General features: G+C 39.3%; 1 protein-coding gene across 1 annotated transcript in view; it reads left to right on the forward strand.

Moving 5' to 3' along the window:
* LOC139734351 (midasin-like) overlaps nucleotides 1-13,346 on the forward strand; it is a 132,495-nt gene that overhangs the window by 60,802 nt on the left and 58,347 nt on the right. Inside the window, exons 31-39 of the mRNA XM_071645142.1 lie at nucleotides 962-1,100; nucleotides 1,808-2,077; nucleotides 3,725-3,921; nucleotides 4,691-4,860; nucleotides 5,644-5,859; nucleotides 6,849-7,051; nucleotides 8,391-8,513; nucleotides 11,824-12,021; nucleotides 12,632-12,739. Of these exons, the coding sequence (XP_071501243.1) occupies nucleotides 962-1,100; nucleotides 1,808-2,077; nucleotides 3,725-3,921; nucleotides 4,691-4,860; nucleotides 5,644-5,859; nucleotides 6,849-7,051; nucleotides 8,391-8,513; nucleotides 11,824-12,021; nucleotides 12,632-12,739 (1,624 nt within the window). The remainder of the gene's footprint in view (nucleotides 1-961; nucleotides 1,101-1,807; nucleotides 2,078-3,724; nucleotides 3,922-4,690; nucleotides 4,861-5,643; nucleotides 5,860-6,848; nucleotides 7,052-8,390; nucleotides 8,514-11,823; nucleotides 12,022-12,631; nucleotides 12,740-13,346) is intronic.

The following is a 13,346-nucleotide window of genomic DNA, read 5'->3' on the forward strand; positions in this document are numbered from 1 at the left end:
GGCCGCCAGGTTCGCCAAAAAGCGAACCTGGCGGCAAGGTTCGCTTTTTGGCGAACCTGGCGGCCAGGTTCTTGCGGCCAGGTTCGCTTTTTGGCGAACCTGGCGGCCAGGTTCGCTTTTTGGCGAACCTGGCAGCCAGGTTCGCTATTTGGCGAACCTGGCGACCAGGTTCGCTTTTTGGCGAACCTGGTTGCCAGGTTCGCTTTTTGGCAAACCTTGCAGCCAGGTTCGCTTTTTGGTTCGCTTTTTGGCGAACCTTGCAGCCAGGTTCGCTTTTTGGCGAACCTTGCAGCCAGGTTCGCTTTTTGGCGAACCTGGCGGCCAGGTTTGCTTTTTGGCGAACCTGGTGGCCAGGTTCGCTTTTTGGCGAACCTGGTTGCCAGGTTCGCTTTTTGGCGAACCTGGCGGCCAGGTTCGCTTTTTGGCGAACCTTGCAGCCAGGTTCGCTTTTTGGTTCGCTTTTTGGCGAACCTTGCAGCCAGGTTCGCTTTTTGGCGAACCTGGTGGCCAGGTTCGCTTTTTGGCGAACCTGGGAGCATCATTTTCAGTAGAAAATGCCATTTTTTGCACATTGATGGATCAATTTTTAACAAATTTTTCCCAAAATCGAGTGCTTTTTTGTAGACTGTTTCGGAAAGTCTCTTTTTATTTTGGACTGGGTTATATACAGTACTAGTATGCGATTACATCGGTATGTGCATGCCTATTTCATAGGCAATGTGCAACCACACCAACGTGTTTTGTTTTGCCTGTGAACATCTGGAAGTTACGTGTAGTCTTTGGTGTACTTTCAAGACATGTTGTTCTTAGTAACACATTGTTGAATCTAATGCTGTGGTAAATCATCACTTGATTGAGTGTTTCACTTGACTGGTTGTTGAAATTTCACTTGTGTCATCTGTTTTTGTGTAAAAAACCAACAACAATACATTTTCCTGCTTCTTTCAAATGCATCGCTTAGTTGTGGTAAGACAACGGTGTGCCAGCTGTTTGCCGCTCTGGCCAATCACAAGCTGCAAGTCGTCAACTGTCATCTCCATACCGAGACGTCGGACTTCCTGGGGGGTCTCAGGCCTGTACGACACCATGGTAACGAGAATGTGAGTGTGCTTCGATGCTTATTATTGCCCCACACCTCTTCTTGAGGAGCAGTTCCTCCACACATATGTATAATGTACTCTGTACGTGTACACGTACAGGGCCTTACACTGTAATTGCATCAAGCTCCATCGATAGCTCCCTAGTGGTTCTCTTTTTAACACTCCAGTGCAGTCCAGGTTACATGTACAAGTAGGTTGACTGTGTGGTTTATCGCATGATTGAAATGTACTACGTAATTTTCTTGTGGTGGGAAGGTTTGTGCAGCATGTACATATAGTCTCAACCCAAAGTTCATAGGTGTTATAGTTATTGGTTGAATCAGGACTGGATGGTGCAGTCTTTTCCAAGGACTACACGTATAGCCAAAGTTGGACACCTTGAGCCAGTCTTGAATGACAATAAATTATGATGCTGGCCAAAGACAGATGCTGCAAAACAAGAAACATTGCAGTATGAAACTTTTGCTAATTTGAGGGAACTGCCCTTTTGTCTTTTTCTTTGTTTTTGCGGCATGAAATTCTGGCGAATTGCCACTCGCATTCAGTGCCTTGTGTAGGAAAAAAAAAATTATGCTTTTTACTTTCGCATCATGGCTCCTTGCAAAATTCGTGAAAGTTCTATGCGCACAAAAAGTTGTGGTTTTACAATATCTTGTTCTGTTGTCGGATGACTAAAAATTGTGATGTTCTCATTACGTTGTCAGGAGGAGGAGAGCCAGAAGTTATTTGAGTGGTGCGATGGACCCCTGATCGAGGCCATGAGGGCGGGCTCTGTCTTACTTATCGACGAGATCTCCCTGGCAGACGACTCAGTCTTGGAGCGCCTGAACAGCGTCCTGGAGCCGGAGCGGACCCTCCTCCTGGCAGAGAGGGGCAGCGGGGAGGCCAGGGGGGAAGAGGTGCCCCTCATCAGAGCGGAAGACGGATTCCGGGTGGTGGCCACTATGAACCCAGGCGGAGACTTTGGCAAGAAGGAGGTACATTGTACCAATTGGTATTCAGCATTTGTCAGGGATTGTTGTGAATCAAAAGAGGTTCAGTTTGAGATGAGAGAATGAAGCTGTGATGACTGCGTTGAAATATGTCAGATTTGTCTTGTAGAAAAGCAAGCTGCATGCATTCAAGATAGTGTCAATATGAATTATTTTTTACTGAAGGATATTTTTAGTGTACTTAATGTATAACCATCATTTCAAAGTTGTCATGCAGTAGCTGTTGAATGTGTATGTCCTTTTTTTATCTAAAACAATCAAATCAGAAAGAAGTTAGTAGAATGTCTTATCTTTTATCAATCCCAGTATCTTCTGGTTTGAAAAAAATTCAAAAGCAACAACTACAAAAATAACTAGCAATGCGTCCTCTTCTAATACTCCATTGTTGTGCAGTTCTAGAAAGCCTGCTGGCAGGAAATATTAGTTTTAACACTTCAGTGTGCACTGCACTTTAGCTTTTGCCATTGGCCAATTGTGCTAGAAGCACAGAGAGGGCCATTGTGTCAGGCAGAGTCAAGCCACCAGTGAAAGGGCCTTTGGGGACCCATTTGGATTTCTTAATTGAATTACTGCATTTAATACATTCCACGCCAATGACTGATGGACAAATGTAGCTACTTATGCCATTGGTCAAGGTGACTGATCGAATAGTTATTTTGATGGATTGGTATTACATGGGCAAGGCTTTTTACCATGCTCATGAATGGAAATGACATTTGCAGATTTCAAATGGCCCTTTCACTGGATCTGCTCGGTTTCACCTTGCTTTTCCATGACAGCCATTGCAAGCAGTGTGAGGATTTTTGAAAAAGGATGACAGCAATCAACGGACTGAAGCCAGCCTGATTTCAAATGAACAGTGTTCTTGTCAGAATTTTTATTGTGTGTTTGCAGCAAACATTAGTATTATGTGATGTCAATTGAGGCTCTTTCAGACCCATGTCAAAGTGTTCAAGTGCAGTTTTACTTTCAGTGTACTGTAATATTGATGCTACTGGTTGAGATTGATCCTTTTTTAAAGGACAAGTTCACCTTCATAAACATAAGGATTGAGAAAATGCAACAATATTAGTAGAACACATCAGTGAAAGTTTGAGGAAAATTGGACAATCGATGCAAAAGTTATGAATTTTCAAAATTTTTGTGTTGGAACCGCTGGATGAGGAGACTACTACAGCTTGAGAGTCATATGCGTACAACGGTATAAAGAAAATGTAAAAGAATATTCAACATATTTTCACTTTTTTCGCATAATAAAAGAGCACTTGACTTGCCTCTTTCTAAAGGCAGGGGGAATAATATTACCCATAACATTGTCGGTAACAAGTCAGGGGAATGTGTACTTTTTTCAAAAGATGGAATTTTGTGAAATTCTCTTTATATTTTCCTTATATTGTTGTACGCATGTGACATCTAAGTTATTCATACACTGCAGTAGTCTTCTCATCCAGCGGGTACTGCACAAAAACTTCAAAAATTCATAACTTTTGAACGGATTGTCTGATTTTCCTCAAACTTTCAATGATGTGTTCTACTAATATTGCTACATTCTCTCAATCCTTATCTTTATGAAGGTGAACTTGTCCTTTAATGAAAGTTGCTGCTGTTTTGTGTTTGTACGTGACTGTATAGCTCTCACCAGCCCTGAGAAACCGCTTCACAGAAGTCTGGTGCACGCAGAACAAGGACCGCAGCGATCTCGTGTCGATCATCGAACACAACCTGCGAGAAGGGGTGCAGCTCTGTAACCAGCAAGATGGAACCAGTGGGATAGGGAATGCCGTGATGGATTTCATCGAGTGGTTTACCAACAATGAAGCAGGAAGGAAGTAAGAAAGTAATTAAGAGAAGCTTTGGTGCATCTACATGTTGATTTTAGACATTTTATGAATGAGAAACCTGTTTACAGTTATGTTGGAAGAGACCTAAAAGATATAAATGGCAATTGCTCATCCTGCTAATGGTGCTATCATGATTATTCATTCATTTTTAATTGATTGAGAGGTCAAAAAATAATCTATTCTTATGTCTTTTTGCGGTTTTTATTTTGACTTGGCAGTATTTTGACATTTTATAAGAAGCTCGGTACCATCAATGTAATTGGAATTGTATGTTTTTGTCTACTCTTTACATTTTTTTGAGCGCATAGGGACATTATCACTTTGTGTTATGCGCTATATAAGCACTGTCAATTATTATTATTATTATTATTATTATTATTATTATTATTATTATTATTATTATTATATACTTCAAGGTAAAGATACATTTGTATCTCTTCATTTGCACTTTTCATTCTGTCAGACAAACCTCATTATCATATTCTCTCACGTGAGAAAAGAAATCAAGACTATCTCAGAATGACTGGACATTTTGTCTATGAAAAGCGTGTTCTAGTGAGAGGAGAATGTACAAATAATGGACACGATTGTTTGTTGAGTGTGACTGAAGGTTTGTGCTACGTTGTAAATTTAAATGCGTGGCTGTTGATAAGAGGCATATTTCAAAGTACATTCGTATTACCCTTATCTGCACAGGATTCATTTGAATTCTGCCGTGTCTCTAGTTGATTATCAAGTATTTGTTTGCCCTCCCCAGATGCACTGTCAGCATACGTGACATTCTGTCCTGGGTTGACTTCATCAATGTTTGCTGCTCCCCAGCCAAGGCTGGTAGCTTGACCTCCCAGGATGACCTTTCACCTGTTGACCCAGCAGTGGCCTTCATTCATGGTGCCTGTATGGTGTTTGTGGATGGACTCGGATCAGGTATGAAGCCAGGTTATCTTAGTCCCAGATGCACTAAAATTGATGGGATGCTGATTATCACTATAATTTTTTTTTTCTGATATTTGGATAGGATGTTTATATATAATCTTTCCATTTTTTGACCACATAGGGACACGTATGCAATATGTGTTATGCGCTGTGTAAGCAATGTTCATTACTATTATTATTATTATTATCATTATTATTATTGTCATCATCATCATCATCATCATAAATATATTCACTCGCTTTGAATGAATTCTCAATATTTAAAGAGGATATCCTTTTCTTTTTATGTATACATATTTATTTACAAATTATATTATCAAGGATTTGATGTGCGTATAAAACACTGGAACTTGCACCAGGTTGTGCTGGAACATGTGATATATGATTTTGACCCTTGATTTACAAAAAGAGGATATCCTTTTCTTTTTTATGTATACTGTAAAACATGATATATTCGCGGCACGAAATTTTTGCGAAATGGAGCCGACAGCCTTTTTTTGTGGCAAGAAATTTTCGTGAATTGCCTCATGCGTTCAATGCATATAGTGTAGATAAGAAATTTCGCGTGCATTTTAATTTCGCGAATCTTGGCGCTCGCGAAATTCGCGAAATTAAAATGCACGCGAATATTTCTCGTTTTACAGTATATATTCACAAATTTTATTATCAAGGATTTGGTGTGCATATAAAACACTCAAGTCTGGAACTTGCACCAGATTGTGCTGACACATGTAATATATAATCTTGTCTCTTGTTTTGATCACCAACGACCAGGCACTACGAGCAGCAGCTCCCTGTTGCCTGCCGAGGCTAGGCATCTCTGCCTCGGTCGCCTCCGTGGTCAGATCTTGCAGCTCACTGGCCAGGACATTGACCTCTTACATATGATGGTGACCTCTGACCTTGGCGGAAGGAAAACTTCCTCAGGTCATGCGAGCATTTCCAGCGATGGCAAATGGTTTGGCGTCGAGCCTTTCTACATCAAATGTGGTGAGTCATTGGTGTGGAAAAGGGATGCTTACAGCAATTTTAGGAAGGTCATCGTACAATGTATGTCAAGTCAAGATGTCAATTATGTTTAAAGGGAATGGCTAGTTACTGATCAGTGGGAATCGGTGGGAATGCTGGGGGATGATTGTTCCAATCCTTGTGGGGTTCATTTAAGAGTACATTATATATCTACTGTTGTGTGAAAATTATTTGCTTCAGAACGGTCTCATATTCAAGTAATGTGCAGATTAATGCCCCGTCACTGACCAGGCACGCTAACCTGGAAACATTAAACTGCACATTAACTTGAATATGAGATCATTCTGAAGCAAATAATTTTCACACAACAATAGATATATAATGTACTCTTAGATGAATCCCACAAGGATTGGAACTATCATCCTCCAGCATTCCCACTGATTCCCACGGATCAGTTACTAGCCATCCCCTTTAAAGTCGTACTTGTGCGCCATTTTCCCCTCTTTAAAGTCGTACATTCTTCTATCAGGCAAGTATCTAGTTGAGGCATATTGATTGAATTTATTAAGTTTGAGAATTTGGAAACATATATTTAGTTTTGGTGCAAATATGCTTACATTTCACCCTCAACCCTTTATTTGCAATCGAGGTTTACCAGTCAGTAATGGGGAACTCAAAAGTGTCAGATTTACTGTCAATGTGCATTTGTACACAGCATTTGCAAAATTTGGAAATTTTCATGAATTTCTTACTCTGCTGAAGTACAAGTAGTGTAGCATGAAAATTGAAATACATGATTATTTGGGGGAGGTATTAAGATAATGTAAAAAAGTACTCTCTTATTTTAAATCATTAAGAAGTGAACGAACAAATGTAACTGAGATTGGCCGTGCATGAGAAAGATTATCTTGCAAAAATGTTCCCCTTTACCCTTCTGTTTTTAGTTCTAAACCAAGACTATGTTCATGTGCATCAGATATTTTCCATTTTTTTCCATACATCATTTTCAGGTCCCTGTCCTGCAAGCTGCGAGGGTTACACCCTGGCCGCCTCAACCACGGCTCTAAATGCGCAGCGGCTCTTGAGGGCGCTGCAGCTGCCGCGGGCCGTACTGCTGGAGGGCTCGCCGGGGGTCGGTAAGACCAGTCTGGTGTCAGCCCTGGCCAGGGCCTCGGGTCACGACCTAGTCAGAATCAACCTGTCTGAGCAGACCGTGAGTTACCCGCTTTTACTGGAAATTTTTCTCATAATTGTATCATGCTAGCTGGTATGGATAATAATTTTTTGTTAACCCATTGAGGATGAGTCCCGAGTTTACCCGATGCAAGTGTCTATGGGAAATGCATATTGTAGCAAAATCAGCCTGTCCGCAATGGTTTAAAGCTGGACAGTGCAGCAGCCGTACCCTCTTGAATCTTCTAGATTCTTTAGAACAATCCTCTTAATTTCTTTGTTTATTAGTGTAAAGTAATATTGAAAACAGTAGAGAAAGCATTTTGTTCTCCCAGCAGACACATAAAAACTGTTTTACATTACAGTAAAAGTGGAAATATGAGTTGTGTAGAATTTTTCATGCATTTTGCGCAAGCAGAAACTAGCGCAAAAATAAAAGCATGGGAATACACGAATGTATTTTTGCTTCCCATACGTTCCAGTACTTAATTCTTTGATTCTACAGAATGAAAAACATTCGAAATTCATCTTGCGTGGCCGAGCACAAAAAATTACTCACGTGAAAATGCTCACTTTTGCACTACATCAGTACACTTTTGTTTGTACGAACATAACACTCCCATCTGTGGAGATTCTTGTGGTCTTCCTGCATTCTTTTAGGTCATTCCAGACATGTTTTGCCTTTCTTTTTGTTTTTGGCCATGACAGTATCTCAAATTATTCTATATCTGTCTGTAGTGTTCGAGACATTAAAGTTGTAATTTCTCTGGCTTTTACTACTAGAACATTGCAAGCTTTTTCGTCCCTCTTTTTCTGTAATGAATGTAACGACACTGCAGACAGTTGTTGTGTTTCTATTTCAGGACATTGAAAACACCATTGGTGTTTCCTTCTCTTTTGCAACGTAATGACTTGTTTGTTTGTTTGTTTGTTTTTGTCATCTTTTATGTTTTCACTCTTGCTTTGTCCATTTCTCTTCAAAACATGACAGACATTTTGGCCTTAGCTTCTTCTTTACAACATACTGTACCATTTTCCTCTGTTCTTTGACATTTGTGTAAAAGTCGGGCTATTTCCCTCAGTCTCTCCTTTTTAGGACATTAAATACTTCTTTGCTCTTTTCTTCTTCTTCACAAGATAATGACTTGTTCTGTTGTTTGTTGTCACTCATATTGTATATTGAGTAAAGTGAATCATTGTACAGTTTGTAGCTATGTTTTATCATGTAAGATTATGTATGTTATGGTATAATTTATGATGGTACACGTGTATATGTAACGTGCTTGAAACTCTGTGGTAAGTGTGATAAAGACAAATTATCATTATCAGTATCATTATTCATATTTAAAAGCCTTGCTTTGTCCATCTACATCTCTCAGGACATTACAGACTTGTTTGGAGCTGACCTTCCTGTGGAGGGAGGAGAGGGTGGTCAGTTTGCGTGGAGGGATGGACCCCTGCTTCAGGCCCTCAAGGCTGGTCACTGGGTGATCCTTGATGAGGTCAGACTGTAGTAGAGACAAGACTATTTTCATGAAATTAGTCATGAAATAGTCACAAAATTAGTCACTGAATCAAAGTGATAGCATTCTTGCAGATATCAGATTTACTCTGCAAATATTCAAGTATTTCGACTAGTATGAATTTCATATTTTGATAGAGAAAGGATTGAAACTACCATTCATATAAAAAGCAATTTGTGTAATCCAAAAAAAAATATTGGGTATGAACATTGGCTTGAAAATATCAGTAGTAGAGCATTTTGTAGTTTTCTTTTGTCAATATTTGTAGTGAACAGCTGCTCCAAAATGGCTTATGTTGCCTTCACTCTCATTGCATGTTTGATTTAGTAAAAAAAAAAAACAATTCTATATCTGGGACTTCTGTTACCAGCACATTGAGGCACTGTAGTGTAGTAAGATGGAATTATTATCAATATGAATAGTTGCAGTGTCAATGTTGATTTCGGATTGTGTTGTAGTCTCCCTCCAGAAGTACATGTATTGGAGTCAAAAGGGGCCTGAGCTTTCAATCCTAACAGAATCTTTGTCAGAGGCAAACTGACCAACATGTAGGGTATTGAGCAAAGACAAATACAACAAGCACAGTCCAAGGAGGCCTAGGGGCACAGAACAAAGAAAACAATAGGGGTGGGTTAGAAGTCAAAGGCAGGGGGCCAAATAGGTAAGAAGAAGGGATTAAAGCAAAGGGGTGAACAGATAAAAGGTAGAGGTGGGCCAGTGATCCAAGGACCATGGGGGGGGGGGGGGGGGCAACCTGTGAAGGATAAAGATGAATAGGGGGGCAACATCAAACAAGATAGGGAACAACATAAGGGTATAAAGAATAGGAAAGGAGTGAAATAGCACCAGTAGGAGTGAAAAGGGAGGGGTACAAGCAGCAAGCCCTAAGCCTGGAGTGCAAAGGTGTGGTAAAAATGAAAGTGAGAGCCAACCAACAAATGCAAAATACAAAACATATCAACATTGATATCCATTACAAAAGTATCGTCCCTTTCTCTGTTTCATTTCATTTATTTATTTCCACAGGGTAGATAAAAAGACATACAAGCATTACGTGAGCGCAACTTACATCATGCAAGATGCAATGCAATAAATGTATAACACGTGGAGGAATCAACAATAGGCCATAAAGGCCTTTCAAAGGCTGATCCCTGACAATTAAAAATGGTACGATTATTAATTACTATCACAGAACAAAACATTACAGAATACATGGGACTATACAGATGACAAAACATTACAATAAACAAGTGATTAGGCAAGCAATATATTATCTAAGTCATTCATGCGTGTGTCAAACGGGATTACTAAATCAAAAGAAATTGTTTATACTTTCTTTTAAATGACGAAAGACTAATGGTACTTTTAATGTTGTCTGGTAAGTTATTCCACAAAAGTGGGCCAGCATACCTTATAGTACGTCTAGAAGCATTGTATTTATAAAATGGAATATATAACTTATTACTCTGACGAGTACTGTATACAACACGAGTATTGTTTTCAATGAAGCAGTTGTCTAAAAAATGTGGCAAGATATTGTTAATATAGGAATATACAAATGTGCAGGTAACACATTTATTAATTTCATACACAGAAAGCAATTTTAGCTTTTTGAACAAGGGACCTGTGTGGGTTTGGGGCTGTGAATGGGTAATAATTCTTATTGCACGTTTTTGTAAAATATAAATACGGTTTAAAAGAGATTTTGCACAGTCCCCCCAGATGATATTGCAATACATGAAATGAGGCAAGATCATGGTATGATATAAACTTAAAAGTACGGCAGGAGGAACTATTGCACTTATTCTATTTATTGCTCCATTCTTATTCTATTTTATTCTATTTTATTCTATTTTATTCTATTTATTGCTCCATTCTTATTCTATCTTATTCTATTTATTGCTGTTAATTCAGATGATCGCAGCACACAATATGAAAGAAGAAATAGAATGAAAAGAAGAAGGGAGCTAGTGCAAAGTATAGTCACAATTCATTCCACTGTGTATGTGTATACCTGATGAGGACCTTTTTTTCTTTTTTTTTACTTAACCCATGGCACGTAGAGTCACATGTCAAAAGCATAATTAGAGAGCTACCATATCGTCGCTGGGGTGACAAGACCTTGTATCTGCAATTTTGGTGAAAATGACTTTTGTGGATTTTTCGCGACTACTCCGCCGCGCGAAATTTTTTGACCGCGCCGTTCGCTGACTTTTTACTTTCAAGTCTTGCGCATCTTTTGACACCATTTTCACGAAAATCGCGCATACCATTACGACGCTGCATGACGTTTTATACATGCCTGTCAGGCCAAAAATGGCTTGAAAACGTGATTTTGTGTATAAAGTCTATGCAAATGGAGTTTTCTCTTCTTATTCATAAAGATATGATTATTTTCACTTTTATAGGCTGAAACTAATTGATTTTAGCATAATTATGCTCGAAATAGGTTCTGTCATAAATTTTGCGGAAAAAAAATGATAAAAGAAAAGGTCGAAAAAACGAAATACATAAGAAATTCATAAAACAATAAAATACATAAGAAATTTATTATGATACCAAATTTTTTTTCAAGTACATTGTTAGGAATGCTACAAAGAATGTTTTCACCAAAAATGAAAATTCTAGGAGCTTTAACTTCTGATTTAGAGGAAAATGTATGATTTCATGCATATATTAGCATAATTAATTATTATGACGAAAATTTCCATTTCTTTTTGTATAGCGTGGTAGAATACGCCACAGGCAATGCACGTGCCAAATTTCATGGCGATTGCACGATCGATGGCCGAGATCTCGGGGGGGGGGGGGGGGGGTTGAATCAACCCCTCCCCGGCCACAGAACACCCAAAAAAGCCCGGCCTGGTTAGGGTTAATGGTCAAATAATGGGTTAAGTGATGTCCTGTCCAAATCCCAACTGTCTTTCTCCGAAAATGAAGCCACCACAGCATGTCAAAGGAAAAGCTATCCCATTCGCCACAGTGCTTTGGCCGCCATGTTTTTTGGATCTCCTGAACATTTGACATTTTGTAGATACGAGGTCTTGTCACCCCAGCGACAATATATATCACAGAGCTGACAGTTAGTCATTTAGTTTAATGCAGACTACTTGGGACAAGAGTTATTGGCAGAAACTGAAGCCTGTAAGTTAGCGTCTGCTTGTTGATGTGATCCCTTATAGTGCAGCACATGCAATATAAACTATATACTCAGCAGAAGCGTGATGGTTTTGGCAGCTTAAGGGCTAATATATTAGTCACCTCAATACATGCGTGTTTTCTCCCACAGCTGAATCTGGCCTCCCAGTCTGTGCTTGAGGGACTGAATGCCTGCCTGGACCACAGGGCGGAGATCTTTGTGCCGGAGCTGGGGCGGTCCTTCCAGATCCGGCAGGGGGAGACCCGGCTGTTTGCCTGCCAGAACCCCCTGAGGCAGGGAGGGGGACGCAAGGGCCTCCCGAAGTCATTCCTGAACAGGTTCACACAGGTACATGTATTGGGGATAGGAGGAGGGGATGTTGTCCTGTTGGCGATTCTTCAAGATTGGTCAAACAGAATATATGTAGAATATACAAATGTAGACATCAAAATTCCGACGGAACTCAGACAAGATACTACTAGTATTGTTTCATCACCCTGTTTATTAACTGTGGTATCCATGTTGGGATATGCTGACAGCAAGTTTCCCTTTTTCTGCTACTGCATCAAAATGATATATGAACAAAAAGCATCTTTTAGTTTTCTATAAACTGTTCAATACAAATCCACACACTAAAACGAACGGATTGAAGCATTTTTCCCCCCTTTTATTTGTATGTGTTCATTTATAATGGGACCTCTTTTTGAATACTTAGTAATGTTACACACACATACACAATCAAGTTTTATACCCAGTACTCTGTGAATCGGAGTTGATCTACCCTTTGTTATTTGGGCCTATACGTCTAGTCTTTGGAACAAGATTTACAGTACAGCCACTGTTAGGATTTAAAATGTACTATTGCATCCATGAGAGAGTGTATGTACATGTATCACCATGACTCCCAAAAATGAATCTTTCTAAGAGTTTGATTATTTGTGACTTCCCTTCCATCCAGGTATACATAGAGCCCTTCACGTCTGGAGACCTCCTTTTCATCACCCACACCATGTACCCCATGATAGACAAGGAGACGTTGACAGCTATGGTGGAGTTCAGCAATGAGGTAGGTTTATGCCGCTAATGAGTTTTGGATTAAATTCAATCTCACTGTGATTTTTTTCTTTCTTTCTTTAAACTTAGATTTTGCAAAGAATCAAGTTTCCCTATGAGAATTATTATTTTTTCCTTTGGTTGATCTTATAAATCTAGATTTTTATTTATTGTGAGAGCATTCCTTGAATAAATATACATCAAAGAAGCATTCTGTTAATCTATTATGAAAAATTGCAAACATATTAATCGCATGGAAATGACATGTAATTAAACATTGTGACTTGTGATGGAAAATGCATGACTACGTCAGCGAATCAAACAGTATGTGCTGACTATTGACCTACTTTCATAAGTTTTCATTAAATGCTTTCGATAGTGCCTGTTGCATTGATGGTGTATGATTTCTGCTCTTTGAGATGCACCAGTCCTGTGACAGTGTACATATAGCTGCTATATGCAATCGTTTTATTCAGACTAGAATTACTAATCTCTGTTTGAGTATAGTGTTTTGACACTTTTGATCTAGATGCAATGTTGAGAGTCATAAATCTATTAAAGGGAAGGTAAACCCAAAGAACAATGTGGATTGAGTGAAAGCAGCAGCATTAGTAGAACAC

The sequence above is a fragment of the Diadema antillarum genome, unplaced genomic scaffold (assembly GCF_040938485.1).
Source record: "Diadema antillarum isolate AM-2024a unplaced genomic scaffold, OU_Dant_1.0 seq00000523_RagTag, whole genome shotgun sequence".
Lineage (NCBI taxonomy): Eukaryota > Metazoa > Echinodermata > Echinoidea > Diadematoida > Diadematidae > Diadema > Diadema antillarum.